Source organism: Cupressus sempervirens, chromosome 2, assembly GCF_028749045.1.
Source record: "Cupressus sempervirens isolate cs-2001-9-10 chromosome 2, ASM2874904v1, whole genome shotgun sequence".
In the NCBI taxonomy this organism is placed as follows: domain Eukaryota; kingdom Viridiplantae; phylum Streptophyta; class Pinopsida; order Cupressales; family Cupressaceae; genus Cupressus; species Cupressus sempervirens.
Window position 1 is genome coordinate 755,331,289 of NC_143119.1, and position 23,143 is coordinate 755,354,431.

The 23,143-nt window shown below is 34.7% G+C and overlaps 2 protein-coding genes across 3 annotated transcripts in view; one reads left to right on the plus strand and one right to left on the minus strand.

Moving 5' to 3' along the window:
* The window catches only part of LOC149575618 (protease Do-like 1, chloroplastic), a 328,128-nt gene that overhangs the window by 229,488 nt on the left and 75,497 nt on the right, over positions 1-23,143 (plus strand). The window lies entirely within an intron of this gene.
* FEI1 (Leucine-rich repeat protein kinase family protein) overlaps positions 1-23,143 on the minus strand; it is a 138,436-nt gene that overhangs the window by 37,081 nt on the left and 78,212 nt on the right. Inside the window, exons 9-12 of the mRNA XM_089815384.1 lie at positions 16,691-16,812; positions 15,946-16,116; positions 15,419-15,751; positions 6,536-6,787 (exon numbers count right to left, since the gene is read on the minus strand). Of these exons, the coding sequence (XP_089671510.1) occupies positions 6,536-6,787; positions 15,419-15,751; positions 15,946-16,116; positions 16,691-16,812 (878 nt within the window). The remainder of the gene's footprint in view (positions 1-6,535; positions 6,788-15,418; positions 15,752-15,945; positions 16,117-16,690; positions 16,813-23,143) is intronic.

The window sequence follows — 23,143 nt, forward strand, 5'->3', positions numbered from 1 at the left end:
AACAATACAAATCCAGCCAAGAGGCCTCCACAGATGCATCGATTGATAAAAAGGAAGATGGAAAGGCTATGCAGCTCTAGGGGCATTTATTTTTCTATTTTACTCCTTTGCTTGCATTGACAACTGTTATGAGACTTTTTAGTTAATTTTTCAAGAACTGTTACTGTAACCATCATGGAAGATGGGGTATATCTTTGTTGAACATATTTAAAAGGATCAGCAATTTTTTATCCAATTTCCCCTGGTCACTGTGACAACTGCGTGTGTCATTGCATTCTGGTGATTGTTCATTAATAGTTGTAGACAATTTTTCTGTTGAAGGAATGGATGAATGATAGAGAAAGCCAGTTCGTCTTAGATATTAAGCTGTGCTCTTAAAATCTGTGATTATCAGTTGATCTGCGAGCCATCATTGGGCTTTTTTTTATTAGCAGATTTGTTCCCTTAAACATAGCACTCTATCATATTTTCATGCTGTGTATGACATTCACAGCTGTGAGGGTGTATATGTCGGGATCTTCATATTAGCTTAGCTATGTTTTATTTTCATAGCTGTGGAAAGGATTGCAGTGTCTTTTCTTTGTTTACCACTTTATGTTTATGTGTGGATATAACATGGTGATGTATATCCATCAGAAGCCTCTCCTGCTCTCTGGGTAAGAGCGTACCCATTGGTTATTAAAAAGAAATAAAACATATTTGTTGTATATCTATTTCAGGGAGCTGTTCAACTGTGCTTAGCAGAGAGGGTTTTAACAAGGGTTTGAGTCAATATTATAAAAACGCCCAATCTGTTCATCAACGGTCAGCAAACATATAAGTAAATTTGAACAGTTTATCAGACAGCCAATGATCAGAACAAAACACATTAAAGGAAAAAGTTTACATGAAGCTACTGATAAAGAATTTCAACTGAATCAGGCTGAAGTAGGTAAGATTAAAACATTTGCAAAATGTTCAAAATTATTAGTACGGGCCTCTGATATGTAATTTGCCTGTTGCTGGACCAGGTTGTTTGGCTGGTAAATCTGAGAGAAGGATGATACAGCATCTTCTATTCTTATATTATAAGATACTTGACTATTTTAAGGATTGAGATTGTCACCATCCTTTGATACCGTACATCTCATTATATATGGTGACTTGCACATAGTAATCGTGTAAATGAACAGGCTACCGGTCTTATGATACAAGCATAAGGTATTCTTGTGACCTTTGTCCCAACATCGCCCATCCAAGATGGGGCCCCTATCCCTTGCTCGTGTGGCCTCTTTGTGCTTGTGTTCCCAGCAGCTCGTAGAGAATGATCTCTTTGGATCGCCTCAAATTTTCCATCTGGGCTAGTATGTTTTGTTCTCGTTCACCCATAAATCTCTCAAGTTTTGGGCTTTACATTTGACTTACCTCTGTAAACCTAAATTTAGAGTGAATGGAGGATTTTCTGAGAGTGTTGCTATAAGCTACTGAGATGATAGAGTTTTCATTAAAGCTTGGTGAATATTTGATAGGTCTCGGTGCTTGCTTGTTCTCTTAAATTCCCTTATTTAGATTTAGTTTAGTTTAGTTAAAGTGTTGCGATTGCAATGGAGACTATGATGGTTTATTGATGGATTCCTTTGGTTCATACTTTTGATGTTTTAGTGATTCTAAACCATTGTGCAAAATTAGCATGAACCCCTTTCATACATAATTTTAACTTACGTCATCCATATACATTGTTCTTAATGATGGTGTATGTGGCAGTATGAAAATCTTTTGAATAACCCTTGAAGATTCCACCAGTTCATGAGTAGTTGTAGTATAACTTGGGTCTAGAATAGAACCTTTAAACCCTATCCCATTTCATTTTCACATATTTTGTGAAAATCCTAAAAAGACACTTCATTGCAAAACCTTTAGTTAGCTCCCACATGAGGTATGGCTTGAAATGAATCTGAATAAATACACGTAAGGCCCCTTGTGAATATTAGCAAATCACATCAACCACCGAGCTTATCCACAATCAAGACCTGACATTGAAGGAACCTTGGAGTCATCATATGATCTTCTAGCAATCCTAGCATACACAAGACTTTGTTCAAGAGAGGATAAGGTATTTTGGTAGATTGTTCTACTGTTTGGTGGGTCATAAAACACACATCAATAGGTATGATCCCAAAATTTGACCTAGTCATTTATATCACTACTGGAGCAATAAATTCATTGACAAATTTCTACGTTAATGTAGGATTGACTTGGAACCCAATTAGCTGAAGCATTGGTTGGTACTGTGAAAATATGATGGAGTTAAAAGCTCTCTTCAAGAGAGATTAAACTACTCATCAACACAATGTCCAATATTTATTCATCTTAACTTTTAGCTCTCCAAAATACACAATATTGGAAGGTTCTATTCTTGAATGAACATAGGTGTCCTTCTCTATTCTTTCTTGTTACTTTATTAAAAATATTAGAGGAATTTCGGCAGTTTCTAGTATGGAGATGCAAAGGACACTACATGGACATTTGCTATAATCTCCAATCCCAATAATATCTTGTGGTCATTCGATGATGTTAACTTACTTTGTTTCTAAATAGTCCTATTAGGAGATGTGTGAAAAAAGAACATAATACAGGTTTAGCAAGGTTTATCTCGATCATAACAATATTGATAGAATTGTGCAAAGAAAAAAACATCAAACAGTCTTAGTGTTACTCCTTTTTAATGAAATAAATATGTTGGCGCTATGTAAAAGAAAAGAAGAAGCCTACAAGTTATTCAGTATCAAGAAGTTGGCACCTTCAACTAGATATATTCTTAGTAAACAAATCACATCATTTAGTACAACCGAATCATGTTGACAAATGAAATGAAGCCATATCTAATAGCACATAAGTGTCTCTTAAAAAAGGAAAAACACACACACTAATCATTTTTTTATCATAAAATAGATTCAAGTTTTGTAGTCTTGAGCATTATTCATAGTTACACAGCCTTGGGGGATGGGGGGACAATTTTCCGGGATAGGGGGACAAAGGGGCCTTAATTTGGGGACAGCGGGGGGACAACAGCGGGGGACAGGAGAGGAAGTATATAATATATGCATATGGTACTTATAATGCTAGTTCTCATAATATGTATTGCAATATAAGATATAAAGATGTAAAAGAGTAAATACCTGAACATTGCATTGAATTGGAAATCGAACATTAAACATAAATAGTCGAATCTGCAAATAGTCAAAACCGAGATGTCCCCCATCCTCAATGGAGGTGGAGGTGGCGGAATCTAGTGGTGCTATTGGGGACGAAAATCACCAAGTCCTCAATGCGTTGAAGCAAAAAGTGGGGGGATGCCTCCCCGTGGTACTATGGCATTATTCAATATGGTGGTGGTGTTTGTTCATGCTCGGGAAAGTGCAGGATGGAATAAGACATCAGCATGTAAGCTTTGGTTAATGAGAACTCAATGAAAGTAACATTTTTGAAGGGTCTAAGTCAAGTTCACCTGTTGTACAGCTGATGAATGCTTGCTTGACCCCAACAAACCCTTGTCTGCCTTGGTGAATACAATACATGTTTTACCCTGACGGACACTTGTGTTCCCTAGCTTACACAAAGTCCGCCCTTGTAAAAGCCTATTCACCCTAGCACATGTAAAGTTCGCAACCAGAAAACACCTGCCATTGCACGCAGATTTTGCATTTGCTTGTTGTACAAGTGGCAAACAAGGAGTTCACACAACAAACCCTTATTCAACTTGGCAGATGCAAGGGTTGCCTTGCTAGATACAAAATTTGCCACAACAAACAAAGGTTCGTCTTGGTGGACACCTATCACTGCAGGCAGATTTCGCACTTGCTTCTTGTACAAGTGGCAAACAAAGAGTTCACACAAGAAACCCCTCTTCACCTTCCCTGATGCAAGGTTTGCCTAGGTAAATGCAGAATTTGCCCCAACAAACAAATGTTTGTCTTCATGGACACCTGTTTCCACTCACAAATACATGGCTTTCCTTGATGAACACCTAATTGCCCCTATAGTGTGAGTGGCAACTCCTTTACAAACAACACTCTATGGCTTTTAACATTCTAGAATTCAAAATTTCAGCTACTTCTTAATCTTAATGCCTATCTCAACTTCTATTAGGATTGGTGCTCTATATATACAATGCTAGAGTAAAATTAAAGAATGCTGGGAGTTACTTGAGTCTTGTAATTCATGTTTTGGGACAATTTGTAAGTGCTTTTTGTCCATTTTCACGACTGTTTTTTAATTTGAAATAGGGTTTGAAAATTCCTAATCAAGTCAACAAAATGAACAACCATTGGAACAGCCAACTTGAAGCGTTTGAGTGCACTAGTGTATCTTACAGTTTTCTGTTGTGTTCAAGTGATACCGGAAAATAGTAATAGTAGAAAAGATAAACAGCAAACATCCTTCAAAGGACATCAAATTGAATTTCAATAGAGTGTCTAAAGGTAGCCCAAACATTGCAAGGGTTGGCTATGTCATTAGTAACTTAGAAGGTGAAATTTAAATGAAGGGTCAAATGACTCAAAGCATATGGGAATGAAATTCAGCAACGCATGAGAATGTGAGGCCCTCCTAGTGGGCTTACAAGCACCAAATGTAGCAGGATATAGAAACTTTGAAGGAGATTCAACAATTGCTGTACAAGTGAAGTACTGATTGGAGACTAAGGGCCAATTTAGAGGAAATATTAATTAAATTACCAGATTCCATTGCTACATGCAGTTGCAATCCTTGAAAATCAGCAGTCCTTCAAGTAGATTTTTCCACCATTGAAAGTAACAATGTGAAAAAATGGGATACTTGCACTATATTATCATCCTTGATAGTCCCTTGTGAATTACAAGCTACTTCATATCTTGGTAAGAATCATAATGTCGAGGCAAGGGAGTTTTATCATGTGCTATTCGGCGTGTTAATGTGATTAAGATGTGCCATGACTCTTATTACGCAAGCACTGACAATATTTTGTGTTGTCATATGAATCGGCTTTCATTCCACATATGTTGTTTTTGTTTAAGGTCTTTGGTAATCTAACAGAAAATGCTATCCAAAGGCTTCAAATGCAAGAAAACCTTCAACTGCCTATCACCAAGCATTCTCAAGCTGGTGGAGGCATCTTTACATCAAGAAGGATTATGTAATTCAGTCAAGGAGGATTTGAAATAAAAGATCAAAGTAATAATAACAGATATTGAGGATAGAGCTAGTTTGTAAGAGTTTCTTATCAACTTCGATTTGGAGGAAACAGGTGATACCATAATTAAAAAACTCAGACTTCGCAATAAGAAGGCAGACCTAAAATAATTAAAAACTCTGGACTCGGGAAAAACTCAGCAAAATGCCTCAACAATTTTATCAAACATTTAACATGCATAAATGTTCAAAAGTATTCTTCAAAGACTCACATTGTTGGTGTAATTAAATATTCAGTAATAACACTATCTTCAGCACTGGATAATACAAGGGAAACAAAACATATCCAATCTTTGCCGGGGCAGATGATGAATGGTGAACATATGCAACAAGAGATCAAACACAACTTAATATTTGTGGTGCGTCTCTTATGGAGCATCTTTGCTCTTTATATGCTTACTATAAGGATTTAAATTTCTGTTGAAAACTATAGTCAGATCCCATCACAATGGGTTTAAAAACTCATTAGTGAAAATACACAACACAAATTAAATGATCAGAGGATAATCCATGTGACTCGATAAGTTAAACTAGTCAAGGAGCTAAAATTCCATGGTGTAGACTATGCAATGCTTTTGAGAAGTTTATCAATTTGGTTGTACTCAACTGTGTGATAATGTTGTACACCCCCAAGACCATATCACTGAGCTTTTGAGTGATGGAAAACTTTGATCTGCTTTAGCTGTTCTTATAACTGTAAGGATTATGAAATTCCCCAAAATGTTTGCTTCTATGAATGTGACAAGCATATGATGTGGCACATTTAGAAATGCAATACCATATTCTATTAAATTTATAGTTCACATCCTCAACCAAACTAGCATATTGTTGAATAGGATTTTACCTTGTCTAGCATCAGCGAAATTGCATTGCATGCCACTGAGTTTCGGTAGTAAGTTTATAAACCATAAAAAGGTAACATTTCTGCTAAAGATGCTAGTTGACAAGTTAGTGCATTGCTATATCCACTCGTACAACTGTTAAATGGATCCATAAGATAAGATAAGATAAAAAAATCCACCCCCCCCCGCCCCCATTACATTCAAATAAATTCACACTTTTCAATCACCTTAAAACTTGGGGATTCAGATCACCCTAAAACTTGAATTTTTAGCCAAATTTTGATTCCCAGATTTGAACTATTAGCCAATTGGCAAATTAGCCACTAAGAAAATACACACCAACATATTGTATTGTTGGATAGAATATTACTGCATCAAGAATAAACAAATTGAATTACCAAAGCATAATTAAAAAGTATAAATCTGCAATACAGAAAGCAATGATCTACAAGGAAATTGGCAGCAAGTGTGACCAAAAAGCATACCTGGTGCCAAATAGCCAAATGTCCCAGCAACAATAGTTGTGATATGCGACTCTTGATCCTCCAGTAATTTTGCAAGCCCAAAATCAGATACATGTGAATCTAAGTTTCTATCAAGTAGTATGTTGCTAGATTTGATATCACGATGAATGATACGAGGAGAGCAGTCATGATGCAAATATGCTAGACCTTTTGCTGCTCCAATGGCAATTTTCACTCGAACATCCCAGTCAAGAGGTCTGTCCTGAGATCTTTCTGCCATAATGTAAATATATTTTTTCCATTAAAACTAGATGTAAGGAAATCTCAAACAATGACTGTATGTACATGAGTATAAAGGTTTAATATTACTTGTTGACATACTCATATCCAAAACAAAGGAAGCTTTTCATTTTTTAACTAGAATTATATATATATATAGGGAGCACCTCATCCCAAAAAGTAAAATTGGTTACAACTGCAATCCAAAATGTTCAATAAATCAATCTAGCATTAAAGAGTAGACTTTAGTACTCAAGATTCACCTTAACAATAAAGTTGTACATAGCTTCACCTAAACACTCAATTATCATGCCATCTTTGTAACACAAGTAAATTATCATGTCGTCTTTGAAAGACAAATATAGTATGTGCACCACTCAAAGGAATGGAGAGAATCAGTACTTCCACCGAAATTCAGTAGGATATAATTCTAGCAGACCCAATTGAAAGATAAAACTTCTTAGATCGTATGATACTTTTGGCATATTCAACATAGACATCTCTACAAAGGAAGTATAGCATCCAACTAGAACCACTCAAAGTAATATACAGAATCAGTACTTTCGCTAAATTTGATAGAAGCAGATCCCAGCAGACCAAATTGGAAGTTCAAACCTTTTTAGAACATAAGTAACGTATGGCGAATTCAACATAGTTAGCTAATGGTCATTTTGGGGTGACTGAAGCATGTAATTCATATCTTTAGGAGCACAATTTATTTTAAATTTGTTTTGCAATCTTAAGTTGATCAAAGCTTTCTAAATATTACACCTGAGCAGGGTTCAGAAGTGGTGCTCTGGAGCTAGGTGGGAAGACAAATAGTCATCTTTCATTGTACTCTGTGTAATTTGTGTTTTATCAATCTTTAGCTCTCCTTGGTGCCTTCTGTATTAATTTTTCTTTTGGTTATATTGTTTAAACTTTTTGAATTCTTTTACTATCTAATGGCTCTCAAAGTGATGTAGCTGGGTGGGGACATTCTACCAAATGCATGCAATCTGGCCATAAGGACAGAAAATTATCTAATACAAGCTACAAAGATCAACATTCTTATCCAGTGCATCACCTCCATTTAATTTTCCACACTCCTTCCCTTTCCCTCTGCAAGTTAGATAAGGGTAGGAGTAGGTCTTTGAAATGTTGCATTGGTTCAACACTGCACTCTGACTAGAAAGGAAGTCAGCCTTCTTTGGAGACTCAACCTCACTTGTCAAGGATCCACACTTGGAGGTTGTTTCCATGTTTAGTTGCTTGGGCATCAAACACCAAGCAAGGCTGCAAACTTGTTTTGACACCACAGCTCTTTAGAGTGTATCTAATGTTGTCCTACTGTTTTTATTTGGATCCTTTCAAAACCCCATTTTTCCCCTTAATCGAAAAACATACTCAAATTTTTAAAAGATTATTTTAATATTATAAATAATATTCAATATGTTATAGTGTTTCATTTCCATACTTGCTAAGAAATATACATTTTAAGATAATTATAGAAATGCTAAAAGATGTAGTGATCACTAAGGCAAGAAATCCAACCACAAATTATATTTTATTTAAATAAATAAACTGCTCTTCTGCCAATGTCCAACCCACTTTGGTGTTTCTTTCTTTGAGTGTAAAAGCAAAAGGTAAACAAATCCTCAAAAATAAAATCCACAAAATGATTGTTGCAATTGAAGCAAAATGAAGGTTTTAAAAATTAACATAAGAACGACCGAGCCTTTACTCAATGACAAGCAATTGGGAACAAAAGACTCGCAGGCAAAACTATGAAATATGTAATTTAGTTTTATGGGTTTGGTTATTTTATACCTTAGTAGTATCCATATAGTGATTCTATATTGTATATTACATGTGTACATGTCCTTTCCTGTTCATACTATATTTATAGTTGAGAACTTTCATAATTAAGAATGATCTGTGAATAAAGTAGTTTTTTAAAATATTGGAGAGATGGGAAGTGCAACAATGACAAATAAGGTCAAACTAAGTGTCCATGGAAAGCTATTCCAACCAAGGCAGTCAAAAAATTCCAAAATTTAAACATATTCTCCGCATTTATCCATATGTTTTGATGACTCACCGAACAACTTTTGCCAACTCTCTAATTTAAGTACAATTTACTTATTTCCTTCAAATCCTAGTGTGTACTTGCCAAGTATTGAGCCTATATTTGGTCTTATGATTAGAACCCTATGATGTCTTAGATGGCTGATAAAAAAAATTTGCACTTGTCCTTGATGATTTTGGTTGTGTTCCTTGTGATTGTTGTTTTTGCAATATTTGCCGAGCCAATTGAGCATCTCTTATTCGAGAGTCAATTTGCAGGAAATATTTGGTTGATTAATTTTGGTGGTGTTATGGCTTTGAGGTAGAAGGCAATGTATTTCCAAACTTTGATGTATCCTTTCTACTGATTTCTTTGTGAGGCCTCGCCCCGACCCTTCGTAGCCTTAGATGTTACTTTATCATTTTGATACTCACGACTCGAGATGTCGAGACATTATCTGATGCTTAGAACATATCATATTATTTCATGTTGTGTGATGTTATTTTCAGATATTTAATGTCCGTCATTCAATGCTTTATGTATATGTATGTTGATGAATTAAGTAAAATGTAGGATTAACACATTAATTTTGGAATCTTTGTGATGAAGGATATAAGTAGGATGCAAGAAACCCTGATTGATGTATGTTTGAATTTATGTGAAATTCTGATACATATATATGTACATATTATTTTCGGGACTACTAATGTGTGCAATGAGTGAGCAGATATTTTTAGCCGAGGAAACCGACGGAGGAACAGAACTAATCCCTAAGTGTCATTTGTGGAAACCTTGTTGTTCGTAACTAAATCAATTGTGAGATGTATGAATGTATCTTTCCGTGTTCAGTAAATGTGAATGTCTCGTAATTATGTTTTGTTAGTGTCCCTTGACACTCGTAAATTGGTTATGTTCTTCAGTATGCTGATTAGGGTTAGTTGTGTAATCTTTGGACCCAAGTTGGGTTAAGTTAGTGTCAGTTTGCTAATTGGGTTCTTAATCAAGTTTAGTCACCCCTAATCCGAATTAGTGCTTAATCTGCATTTTAGAGTTGTTAGTTGGTCCTAATTAATTCTTAGCTTTTGTTTGGCTCTAAACCTATTCCTAAGGCTTTAAAACATGGAATAATTATACCCAAAGGGTATGGGTATGGGTTAGGAGTCTTTTCCAACCCCTAAGCCCCTTTTATTGACTTTTGAGGTCACTCAAAAAGTCTCTTTTTGCCTTTGTGCGAAAATTGACCATGGTTATCTTGAGTTACTTCACCTCATCTCCACTTAGGGTTTAACCATAGTGTAGGATGAGTTAGGAGTTTCTAGAATTGCTAGTGGGTGGAAATAGTTATTGCTCCTTTTGGTGGTTGAGTTGGAGGCTTATTTAGAGGCCCTTCTTAGACTTGTGGAGGTTGTTACCCAATCTCTACATTTAGAGAGGAGTTCTTGAAGATTGAAGCAAGGAGAAGGGAAACTCTACTCAAACTTGTTCATTGCCATTACCTCCTTGTGAAGGTTGGAATTCTCATGTCCCTTGTTCAGTTTTCATTCTTGTTTCATGCTTATGCTACTTTGTTGTTGTTTCAATGTTTGTATGTTTGTGGATATGTTGGGAAGCTTTGAAAACCATGTTATTTGAAATGATTTCCTTTCATGTTTATGTTTGATTTTTGAGATATTCTTGCATGGGTGTTTTGGTATTACTCACCCTTGGAGAGGGCAGAAGTGACCAATTTCGGGAAAGGTCTGTTTAGTCGGACTCCAACCAGTGTAGAGTCTCTTCCCAAGATGAGACGAGGGAGAAAGGGTAGGGTGTTATGGGCCCCTACCTGTCAGCACAAACCTTGTATGATTATGGTATGTTAAAATGGAAGAACGGAAGTTCTTGGTTTATAGCCCCGATTGGGCATCTGCTAGGTGTTGTGCTTGACTTCTCCTAGTTGGAAGAATCCACCTTTCCCTAGTGTTGATTCATTGTGAATCATATTGTGAAAACCATGTATGAATATGCATGTTTGATTGTCTCTTGGTTATGCTTGGTTGTCACCCGATCAAATTCTGTTCTTCCACGGTTCGTAGAAAAGTGTTGCAGAATTGGATATGGAACCCTTGTTGAGGGTCCTGAAGGAAATTTCATTTAAGTGCTGTAATTCAGGATTGAAATCCTATGTAATTTTTATCTCAAAACTTTGTTGGTTTGGCAACGAAGCCGGGTTTTCTTCTTGATTCTTTCCCGACTGAGCCTTTGAATCAGGCTGGCCAATAAAATTGGTGTTTGAGTATAATTGGTTATCATGTGACTTAATCGTGATTTAAATTTGGAAAAATGCACATCAAAATAGGATGAATATGATGATGTTCAATTATGCAAATTTTGAGTTTTAAGTATGTTAAGAAAGGAAGATGGATATGATTAATATTTCAATTCAATTTGTACCTATTAGAAGATCAAATAAATATTGTATTGTTGTGAACAAACTATTGAACTTATGTTTTAAAGCCATTAAGAAAATAAAATAATAATACCCCTTTTTGAAAAAAAAATACTTTGCTTTGGAATCCTTACTTAGAAAAAAATGTTTTAAAAAAAAAGGGTTCCAAGAGAACAAAAACTCTCTGGAGTTTGTATGGAGAAAATTAAATCTCCACTTTGAGACAGAGAATCTTAAAGATTCTCTCAGAATATCTTTTGAACATATTAAAAATTATTAGTTTTTAATTATATAAATTAAAGAAAACAAACACATAAGCCTAACAATATCCTATGTCCTATCTACCTTACTTTTTTTCATAACTCTCTTCTTACCAATAAAACTTTAATAAAACTTTAACCCTCTCCCTAAAACATATCTAACCCATCCCATTCGCATCGTACTTTTCCTTAGCGCAAAATGATCTCTGGTGCGATTTCTCTGACCTGGGTTGACTCTTTGTCCTGCGTGTCCCCAAGTCATTGGGCTGAGCGCTTCATGGGGGGGGAGGGGGGGTGTGTTGAGTTGAGAGGGCGGCTAATAAATGCGCCTCATTGATGAGCGCAATCCTGTGGACGATGACCATGCACTTAGGTGTAAATAACTTTCTTACATCCTTTGCTGCCAGCGAATTTTGACACAGGCTTGATGTGACAAGATAGAAAGAGGGGAAAACTCTTACCTCTTTCTGGTTTGTGCAGCGCTTGGTAAAGTGGATTGGTTTTTGCTTGAGTATGGAGGCTTGTATCATAAAGGAATGAGTCAAATCAATGTTTAAACCTGTTACCCTCCTCTTCTTTTTTCCATGTGTTGGTTTCCATGCCGATCTCTCCCACTTGGACATGCACTTGGAAAGCGCCCAAGCTTGGGAGGTGTGCCATTCGCTCTTGCTGGAGTAGATGTTTTGTTTTGAGGAGGGTGGTCACGTGGGTAGTTTAGGTGGGGTTAAGGGATTGGGAAGAGTGTGGGCGGCTAGGGTTAGAAGGTAGGTTAGTATAGGATGGTTAGGTTAGTTTGTTTTTATATTGTTTAAATTTACTTAGTTAGGTTTTAGTTAATATTAGAAAATATGGTAGTATCTTTTAGATTGTAATAAGATTTTAATTTAGTTTGAAAATGTCATTAAAATTAAGTTAGTTTAGTAACAAATTTATATTAAATGTAATGTAGTTTAGATTTTAAATTAGTTAGTTTTTTTTTTTTTTTAAAGATTTATATCTTTTAATATAGTTTGGTTACAATTGTAGTTTTAATTTAGCGTTAATTGAATTGGTATCTGAATGGTGATTTTATTAGAAATAAAAGGATAAGTTAAACTTTGTTATGAGTTAAGTATCATGCTAAATTAATATTAGATTTTAGGTTCTATCACCATTTAAATTTAGTAAAATTAGATAGTTAATTTTTATGTTAAGATAGTTGAAATGTTTAAAGTTAATAAATTTTAGATATATATATATTCAGTTTTAATTTTAGTTAATTGTTTTTAGAGTGACTTTCCTATATCGATTAAGATTGTCAATCGATAATTTTAGATATATATATATTCAGTTTTAATTTTAGTTAATTGTTTTCTTAGAGTGACTTTCCTATATCGATTAAGATTGTCAATCGATAATTGTCTAAGAGATTTATAGTTAATGTTGATTAGATACTTTCAATTAATCTAAACTCGAATACATTTACATTATCATCTAAAAAATGGTTTCACATTGTTGTAAGTTAATAAAATAACGTATCCTATGATCGATATCAATCTTATAACAAAAGCTTCAATATCTTAACGATGTAATCGTACTCATGTTTATAATCTTAAGACATAATGGAGAGAACCTTTACTAAAACTTCTATCTCAATCATTTCAAACTTAGAGCATGTTTAATTATTAATCATTATTCAAAAAAAAAAAAAATTGTGTGTTTTTGCCCTCGTAGTTTGGGCATGACATTCTTTATGAAACATATGGAGAGCCGAGAATAACGAGTTATTTTAGGGCAACAGAAGTTACATTATGGACTCTCAACATAAATTCACTTTCCTTTCCATTGTTTTGCAGTTTACCATCCTCATAGAAATTCCTAAAGACATTGCACAATATTTCTATATTGCATATAGATAAGATAAGATAAATTTATTAATGTCCAACAAGAGACCCCAAAGGGTCAAAAGGACTGCCAAGAGTGATGGCCCAATATAGAAAGAAACAAAGGGGACCTTTGTTAGAGAAAGTGGTAATGATATCGGTCCACTGGAACATGAATGTATACATGGATATGCTAAGCCTAATTTATAGCTGATGGGTACCAGTCAGGAAGAGAATAGCCCTTGTTCAATGGTTCCAGCTAATAGGGATGAAGCGAGGTTGCTCTAGTTATATCTGATGTAGCTGATATTGGAAATGAAACTGCTATATACATCTATAATTCATTGGTCAGTATGCTAAATATGTAAGATCAGCTATCATTCCATGATTGAGAATGTCCATGTGGTTTTGTTTATGCCTTGGATTTCTTTTGTAACTGATACATCCATCTGCAGTCTGATATGACCTTATGGACCATATATATTGTACCCATCTACCAGATTATTATGAAACATATAAAAAAATCATATATCTAGATGACCTCTAGCGTATCATTTTTGACCTTGCTCTTAACCATAGTGTCTATTAATTAAGTACAACACAAGATAAATGGAGATTAGATCACACTATGACCTCCACTCTTACATGATTTTCTCTTAAAGAAGTCAAGAATCTGACAATCATAATGTTGATTTTTGTTGATTTTATAATGAATTTTTTGGTTGAACAATATCTTCAGTTTAACTTGCAAGGTACCTATCATTTTCCATGCAATGAGGACTTTTGGGAAATATCTTCAGGATTAATTATTCTGTTATCAAAAAAGGACAAATAAACAGTGTCTCATGGCTGTGAAAATAACGAACATCAAGTCTGCAATTATCCATTGGATTCAAAAACAGTAATGAGAGATATGAATCTGTGCCTATGTAGTGCAATTGTGAAGGGAAACAACCTGTCTTTGATGAAATGGACAACAACTATGCATAGACAATGCTGCTCCTTGTACAGTTCCAAAAAAAAGAAATTGCACTAGCAATTGAACTAAAAATATGGACAAAATAAAGTTTCCCTTTTCACATTTGGAAAGGAGAAATTTAATTTTAACCTTCAAACATGTGGAACCACAACAATCAAATAAGAAATATTTAATTTTCAACAGCACCTAAAAGAAATGTAGTTTTCAACAGCTTAGTCTACTTGAGATAATTGATTGCATGATGGTTACTTGTATCCAAAGAAACACAAGCGGGAAAAAGCCTTGCCTGCAAGCAAGTAAAGTGCACTTTCTTTTCTATTAAGAGTTGTGACTGAGCACTTCACTAAACATAGCAGATTTCTGTGAAGAAATAAGGCTCTAAACAACTAAAGATTCTTCATGATAATCACCCTTCATTGCTATATACACAGATGCTTCTGATTTAATACAATTACACATTTTAAATGGGCAATATCTCTTTTCTCCAAGAAATTACATTGTTGGCAGATAACACCTTTTGAACAGTGATATGACATTTACTGGGCATAACTTTGTCTACTTGAGTAAATACTCAGTTCTATTGTTTTACAAACAGATATATGAAAAGCGAGCTGTGCATGAAAAGCCTCCCTGAAAAGGATTCAAAGAACTTGAAGTAGGAACCAGATAGCAACACTACCACTAAACACCCAGAACCTTTATGCTCTAGTCTTTCAATAAATAAAGATATGACAACTGATCCCTGTTTTCTTCTAAATATAGAAATAGACATCCTATATAACCAATTTGTATTCCACTCTAGATATGTCACATTATCCAGCCATTTTGTAAACAAGCCCAGCTTTACAGTTAAAACTTTACAAATACAACTTTACAGTTAAAACCTTACAAATACAACATACTCCCCACTCGCATCAGACTCCAACTATTGTCATGAAGCTAGATGTGGCAAGATTATATAACGAATCTTCGAAAGAGACTAATGAATTTTGCAAATAATTCGATAGAATTGTAAAGCTCAAGTAGATGAATAAAGGATAACATCTACTTACCATGAAGAACTTCGTCCAAATTTCCACCTGGTAGAAAGTCATAGATTAGTAGCTTTGCTGAAGGAGCATTACAATATCCCCGTAAATTCACCAAATGTCGATGTTTGACACTCCCTAGGATTTCAAGCTCCCTCTCAAAAATCCGATCAGAGCCTAATGTGGTTTTTTCAATTCTCTTCAAGGCAAATGCATTGCCATCGTCCATGACTAGCTTGTAAACAGTTCCAAATCCTCCAGAACCTATGATATTTTCATCATCTAGAGTTTCTATTTTTCTAAGAATGTCTTTTGAAGAGTAAGGCAAATCCCCATGGAACATGACTACAGATGCACCTGCCATTATTAAAGTGAAGTGAGAATTTCTGATTACAGAAAAACTACAATTTTACTGATTAACCAAATCAAGCAGAAAATAAATTCAATGCTTGTGTCCATGGGTAGAGTCCCATTTATACATTAACATGAGATTCTCCTTAATATTTACACTTGATCTTTTTATATTCCACATTACCACACATCATATGTACCTTCATCAACAGTTAATGCGGGTCTCTTGCGCACTTTACTAAATTTGTGATATAGATAACAACCCCAAAAGCACATAAGAGCCACAAGAAGTGAAACTCCTACGGTTGCAACAGCACTTATAAGCACCTTAGTTGAGTATCTATCGTTCCTCTTTGGACTTGGAGAATGCCCTGCAACAATATTAAGGAAAATAAAAAGACATAAAAGATAAGTATGATGTAATGAGCTGCAATAAAAAGAAAGCAGTCAAGCATTTTATCGACAAAAATGCTAATAATAGGACAGAGGAAAACAGAGAACCAAATCAGAAATGTTAAAAAGCATGAATTCTTAGCTAAGAAGGTACAATTAGCACATTGGGTCAGAATCTAAGTAGATATGAATAACCATTCTTAAATAATGGTAAACATTAAAACATTTACATCAATTATGAACATTATAACAATGAATTAAGGCTTACGAACAGAAGCAATTTTGAACAAAAGTTAACACAAGAATACAAATACTCTCCAAGATGATTCATGGCTGTCTAGTTATCATAAACGTAAGCATTCGCAGAATAACCAATCTTCCAGTTCTCCTTGTATAAACTTGTCATTTTGCCAATTGTGAATACTTTTAATGTTCTTTCTAATTGGAGTGACAAACTCCTCAAATTTCGGCTTCGCCACTGTGACATTTTTCTTACACATTAAGTCAAGTAGAACAATACAAAATAAGACATAGAAGAGAGTATGAATTTACCTTGGTTTGGTGCACCAGGTACTCCAGAAACAGGTGGTTCAGAACTAGGAACAAGTCCATCAAGATCACTTTTGCATATTGCATTGACTTGTTTACCACACAGCCCAAGATTGCCAACAAATCTGCAAAAGGCACTCCATGTAATTAGGTGCCACTGGAACCTACATAGACACCATAAATCTGGTTCTTCTATACTAAGCATATGCAAGTACCAAAAAGAAGACTGCCAGTTATATGAATGCACAGTAAATCACTTCTGCATATTGCATTGACTTGTTTACCATACAGCCCAAGATTGCCAACAAATATGCAAAAGTCACTTCATGTAATTAGGTGCCACCAGAACCTACATAAACACCATAAATCTGGTTCTTCCATACTAAGACAGACAGTTACATGAAGGCACAGTAAGGTTGATGCAATATCTCGTTTTAATGACTTACACATTCCATTATCATTATCATTTTGTAATTTCTCGATCCCATTGGAAGAGGATCTTATCCATTTTCATTGGAAACTTCTAATTGACAGATTTTAGGATGTGCACCTACTTTAGCTGCTTGAACAGTCACTTGAAATCTGTGATTGTTCAAATTATCATGTGGGCGTTGGAACTAATTTTTGTTTACCTACTTTTATCCATGTGTGAAGAAAAGGCTGGGAGAGAGGTGGGAAGACATCTTTATTCAGCCACAAAATTTCTTTCTATACCACATGTATTTCCATTTTTCTCTTCAATGGAGGTTGACGTATGGGAATCTATCAATCTAATGGACAGACATTCAAATTCAAATTGGCTAAAGAAGATTATCCCAATACATAAAAATTGCCAAGGTAATATTTAGATGTTTTGATTGGTTATGCAATAAAATTGTCAATCTTCCCTTTGCATACCTGTTTTCCATATATCATGGGGAAGCATATTTTATAGTACATCATATTTCTTTAATTCGACAAGAGAACATCAATAGCCTCTACTTGTATTCTAGCTCTTTCAAAAGCCAAATAAGCCTTAATTGCTTGCTTCTTGCTTTTGACCCATGCACGATTAGCTTTAGTTAATCTAAAACTTTAGACATCCTCTTGAAGATCAATATCGATACCTTTTCCTGCAGTAAAACTTTCTTCATCCTCTTGAAGATAAATATCCATACTTTTTCCTGCAATAGTTACCAATTATGCGAATTCGCTGTTGTCTGTCTTGTCAAAACCACCCATCAAAGGCAAACTATGCATTGAGTCATATTTTCATGACTCCTATATCCAAAGCAGTTAGAACTGCAGTATAGTTGGATAATACGGTAATTTACCTAGTATCGTTTCTTGAACTTCTGATTCCAAAACAACTAAACTGGAAATCAGCAAACAAAGATTTGGGCTCATTTTATTTCTTTGAAATTCATTGCCTTCGTGGCAACTTCATCAAAACTACCCACTATTTGGGTATCATTCAACAATTCAGAAAGGATTATTCGAAAACCACTGATCATTTCTACTTGACAACAATGTTTTCCAGGGCAACCAGTGAATACATCTCCTACGCAGACTTTTCTTATAAAACAAAATGAATAATTTATTTTCAGGGTTGTCATACTCTACAAACAACAAACATAATACTCAACTAGTCAATACCATGTTAGAACTAAAAACATAAGAACATTCAACCAAACACAAACTCACTTACACCAATTAGTTTTTCTTCGATTAGTTGGAATATAACATCTTAATGTAGTAAATAATTGGATAGTACAAAGAGTATTTGACCATTCTCTGATTACTTCAAAAGGATTCAAATTGCTAACAATAATCAGCTACCATAATTGAACTGGCAAAATTGTTCCCAATAGCAATGAAAAAGATAACTTCAAACAATTCTACTTGTTTCATTACATTCTCATAAGAAAATGTTTACTGCCTTATTCTAGTGAGAATCTCTGCAGTAGTCATAGTTTCTGCAAATTCCATTTGTTTGTAAAGTTTCTGCAAATTCTATGACTGAATATAGACTAGATTTTATATTCTTTCTCTCCTTGTGACTTGCTGTGTATTACTTCAAAGTATTGCCTTCAATTCAATTAGAAATCTAATTCAGAATTCTGTCTTTTAATTCTGCAAACCATAGGTGGGCAGTATCGACTAAGGAGCAGATTATTTTGTATTTTGTGTGCTCTTAGACTTCAACCATACCCATACTATATAGAGAGACCTAAGGACATGTCCTTTCAAGGGACAAGGGACATGTCCCTTCCAAATCAATCTTTAATCAATCCTAGAAGTCAGCGGCTTTTCCAAGGACTAGTAAGTTTAAAATTAGTTTAACAAAAACTGAGTTTAGTTAACTCTAAACTAATCCTAAGTGTAGACGCCAATATCCTTAAAAGGATAATATAAAGGTATTTGGATTACTCTAAGTCATGTAAGAACAGATCAGACCGATCTGTAATCAGAACAATAAGATTATAAGTTACAGATTTAACACTCCCTCTTAACTTGATAATCATACCGAGAGATATCATATCTAGCAACATCAATAAAGATGAACAAGCAAGAATTGATACTCTATATCTATCTGAATCTTCTTAGCATGTGGTATCATAGAACACATGATACAATGTCATATTACTAAACCTGTTGATATGACAAATCACTGCTACTAGTGATAACAGTATTGCTAAGAATACAATATACAGGATATGTCTGAAGAATAATTTAGTTCTTCATTTATCCAAGTTGTGATTCATAGATACTGGTATTCCTATATCACAACATGATCCTGAGTTAAGATCTACCAGGACACAGGATAAACCCCAGAGAACAAAAAAATTCTTCCTTTATCCAAATTGTGACTTATAGACATAGCAATGTCTATATCACAATATGATCTTGAACCCATCTAGATCTTATAGTAGAACTCTACTGTTTGGCACATTATCTAAGAGATCGTCATCTCTCATAATGTCTTTTATAAAAGTGTTCATTATCTCAGAGATCGTCACCTCTTAAATAATGAATACAAATGGTGGAGCCCATAACAGTCAATAGCCTAACAAGTAAAATTATTTTATTAATAATTTAAAGAATACAAATGGATTACAATTCAACCATACCAAATCTTCTCCTAAAGTGGTCTATCTTTACTCTAGATAGAGGTTTGGTGAGTGTGTTTGTTGTCTGATCTGCAATGCAAATGTATTCTAATTTTACAGAATTCATGTCTACCATATCTCTTACATAATGGTAAGGAATTTCAATATGCTTGGACCTGTCATGAAAAACTGGATTCACCGAAAGCTTGATTGAACTCTGATTATCACAATGAATAATCGTAGGATTCATAGCTTGCCCAAATAATCCCACAAGTAACTTCCTTAGCCAAATTGCTTCTCGAGAGGCCATTGCTGCTGCAATGTATTCGGCTTCTATGGAGCTTTGAGCTACTGAAGACTGTTTTCTACATATCCAAGATATCATTGTTGATCCTAAACTAAAACAGCATCCTGAAGTACTTTTCTTGTCTTTAACACTTCCACCCCAATCTGAGTCAGTGAATCCATGTAAATCTAGGCCAACCTTCACATATTTGAGTCCAAAATTAAGAGTGCCTTGTAAGTATCTCATAATGTGTTTAACTGCAACTAGGTGAATCTCCTTTGGCTCACACATAAACTAGCTTAAGGCATTAACAGCATAGCAAATATCAGGTCTTGTATTTACTAAGTACAAGGCATTAACAGCATAGCAAATATCAGGTCTTGTATTTACTATGTACATAAGGGACCCAATCATCTGTCTGTAGAGAGTAGAATCTATGGAAGGTGATTCTATTGCTGCTTCTTTAAGTTTATGTAGATTAGTCTCCATTAGAGAAGACATAGACTTGCAATTCCACATTCCAAATCTCTTCAAAATGTCTGATGTATACTTCCCTTGATTAAGTATGATACTGTCAGAATTCTGCAATACTTCCAATCCTAGGAAGTAATGAAGGAGTCCCAAGTCTTTCATCTCGAATTCTCTAATTAGATCTTTCCTGCATTGATCTATAAAATGATCGTCAGCTATTATTAGTAAATCATCAACATACAGTATTAGAATTACTATATCATCTTTATCTCTTTTATAATATAAATTTGGATCGTCTTCATTCTTGGAAAATCCTAAGCCGGTGAGATACTTATCTATTCTTTCATACCAAGCCCTTGGAGCTTGTTTAAGCCCATACAGAGCTTTCTTGAGCCTGCAAACAAAAATGTTAGGATCATGAGTTCCAAATCCTTCAGGTTGCTCCAAATATTTTTCTTCTGTAATCTTTCAATTTACGAATGTTGTTTTTACATCCATCTGATGTACTTTCCATTCCTTCGATGCTGCTATTTCTAGGACTGCTCTTACAGAGGTACATCTGGCGTCAGGAGCAAAAGTTTCATCATAATCAATCCCTTCTTTCTAAGAGAATCCTCTGGCTACAAATCTAGCTCTAGATTTCTCAATGCTACCATTAACAACATGCTTTATTTTAAATATCCACTTCGAAGAAACAACAGATTTTCCTTTAGGTCTTGGAACAATCTCCCAAACATCATTCTTTATAATAGATTTTTATTCTTCTGTCATAGCTTCCTTCCAAGCTGCATGTTTAATAGCATCAGAAGGATTGGTTGGTTTTGTTTTGAATAAATCACTCATGTTTGTTGTATAACTAAAGAATCTTTTAAGTCTTTTGCTTTCTCTGACCTTTCCGGAAGGTGCAGCAAAGTCTTGTGCTTCCTTAACTATTTTAATGGCCCAAAGTGGTCTTTTCTTTGAATTTTGATTTTCTCCACGATTTAAATTTTGAATTTCATCTTCAATTTCTTCTATGTTCTCCCTCTCAAACTCAGACTTACTATTTCTTTCAGAACTAGGTAAAGGAGAAGGTTCTTCGGAACTTAGGGCTCTTTTGAATGCTAGATCTTCTTCAAAAATTACAACCCTACTAAGTTCAATACTTTTCTATCCAAGCATGAAAATCCTATATGCCTTAGATGTTTCACTATACCATACAAAAATACCTTTCCTCCCAGAGGGTTCTAACTTGGTTCTCTTTTCTTTTGGAACATGAATATATACGGAGCACCCAAAAATCCTAAGATGACTTATATTGGGTTTAGCCTTAGTAAATACTTCTTTAGGAGTTTTATCTCTAAGATAAGAGTGTGGGCTTCTGTTTTGAATATAGACAGCAGTACAAGAGGCTTTTGGCCAAAGGTAATATTCTAGATTTTGATCAAATATCATAGCTCCGAGCTTCTATAATCGTTCTATTCTTTCTTTTTGCTATCCCGTTGTGTTCTAGATTATAAGGAATGGTGTACTCCCTCTTAATTCTTGTTTCTTTACAAAACCTTTTAAACAAATCGGAGGTGTATTCTCCTCCCTTATTAGTTCTAAGAGTTTTAATTTTATGTCCTGATACGTCTAAAGTTAAATTCTTTAAATCTCTTTAGGATTTCTTCTGATTCTTTGCCCTTTAAAAAGTACATCCATTTTTACCTAGAGAAGTCATCTATGAACAAAATATAGTACCAGAATCCTCCAAGAGAAGCAACAGACATAGGTCCACATACATCTGAATGAAATAATTCCAAAACATTATTTGTTTTTCCAATGCTATCATGAAATTGCCTTTTGGTGTTCTTACCCAGTGCATGCCCTTTGCATATGCTTGAGTGGTCTTTATTAAGTTTAGGTAAACCAATAACCATCTTCTCCATAGTTGATAAGGTTTTGAAATTTAGATGTCGTAATCATTGTGCCATATTTAATTTATGTCTGCAGCTTCATCAATAAAGGCTTGAATAGGTCCACTAGATTCAGAATTTAATTCATTAAAATATCCTTTTCTCTAACCAATCAACTTAGCTTTCTTAATAGAGGAGTTCTTTGCCCAAGTTATTACTTTACCGTCCATGAATGCAACGTTATGCCCATCATCTTCAAGTGCTGTAATTGAGATTAGATTTCTTTTTATTCCTCGTACGTAGAGTACACCTTTGAGAACAAGAGAATTTCTTGATTTTAGTTTCAAAGTGCAGTTTCCAATTCCTTCGACAGAATGTGTTGAATTATCACCAATGGTAACTTCGCCATTAATCTTTTCGAAAATAGAGTCTAGTGCTTCTTTGTATCCTGTTACAAGTCTCGACGACCCACTATCAATTACACATGCTTCACTTGAGATTTCATTTGATAGTGATGAATACAATACACGATTCTCAGGACAATTAGATCTGTAGTGTCCAAATTTTTCACATTTGAAACACTTTATTTTGGATAGATCTTTCTTGGGTTTTCCATTCTTTTGATTTCTCTTTTTCTTCTTGAAATGCTTCTTCTTGCCCTTATAGGAGTTTGTATTAAGAACATGAAGTTCTTCATCTTTTGTTTTCAGTTTCCCTCCTTTCTTTAACTTTC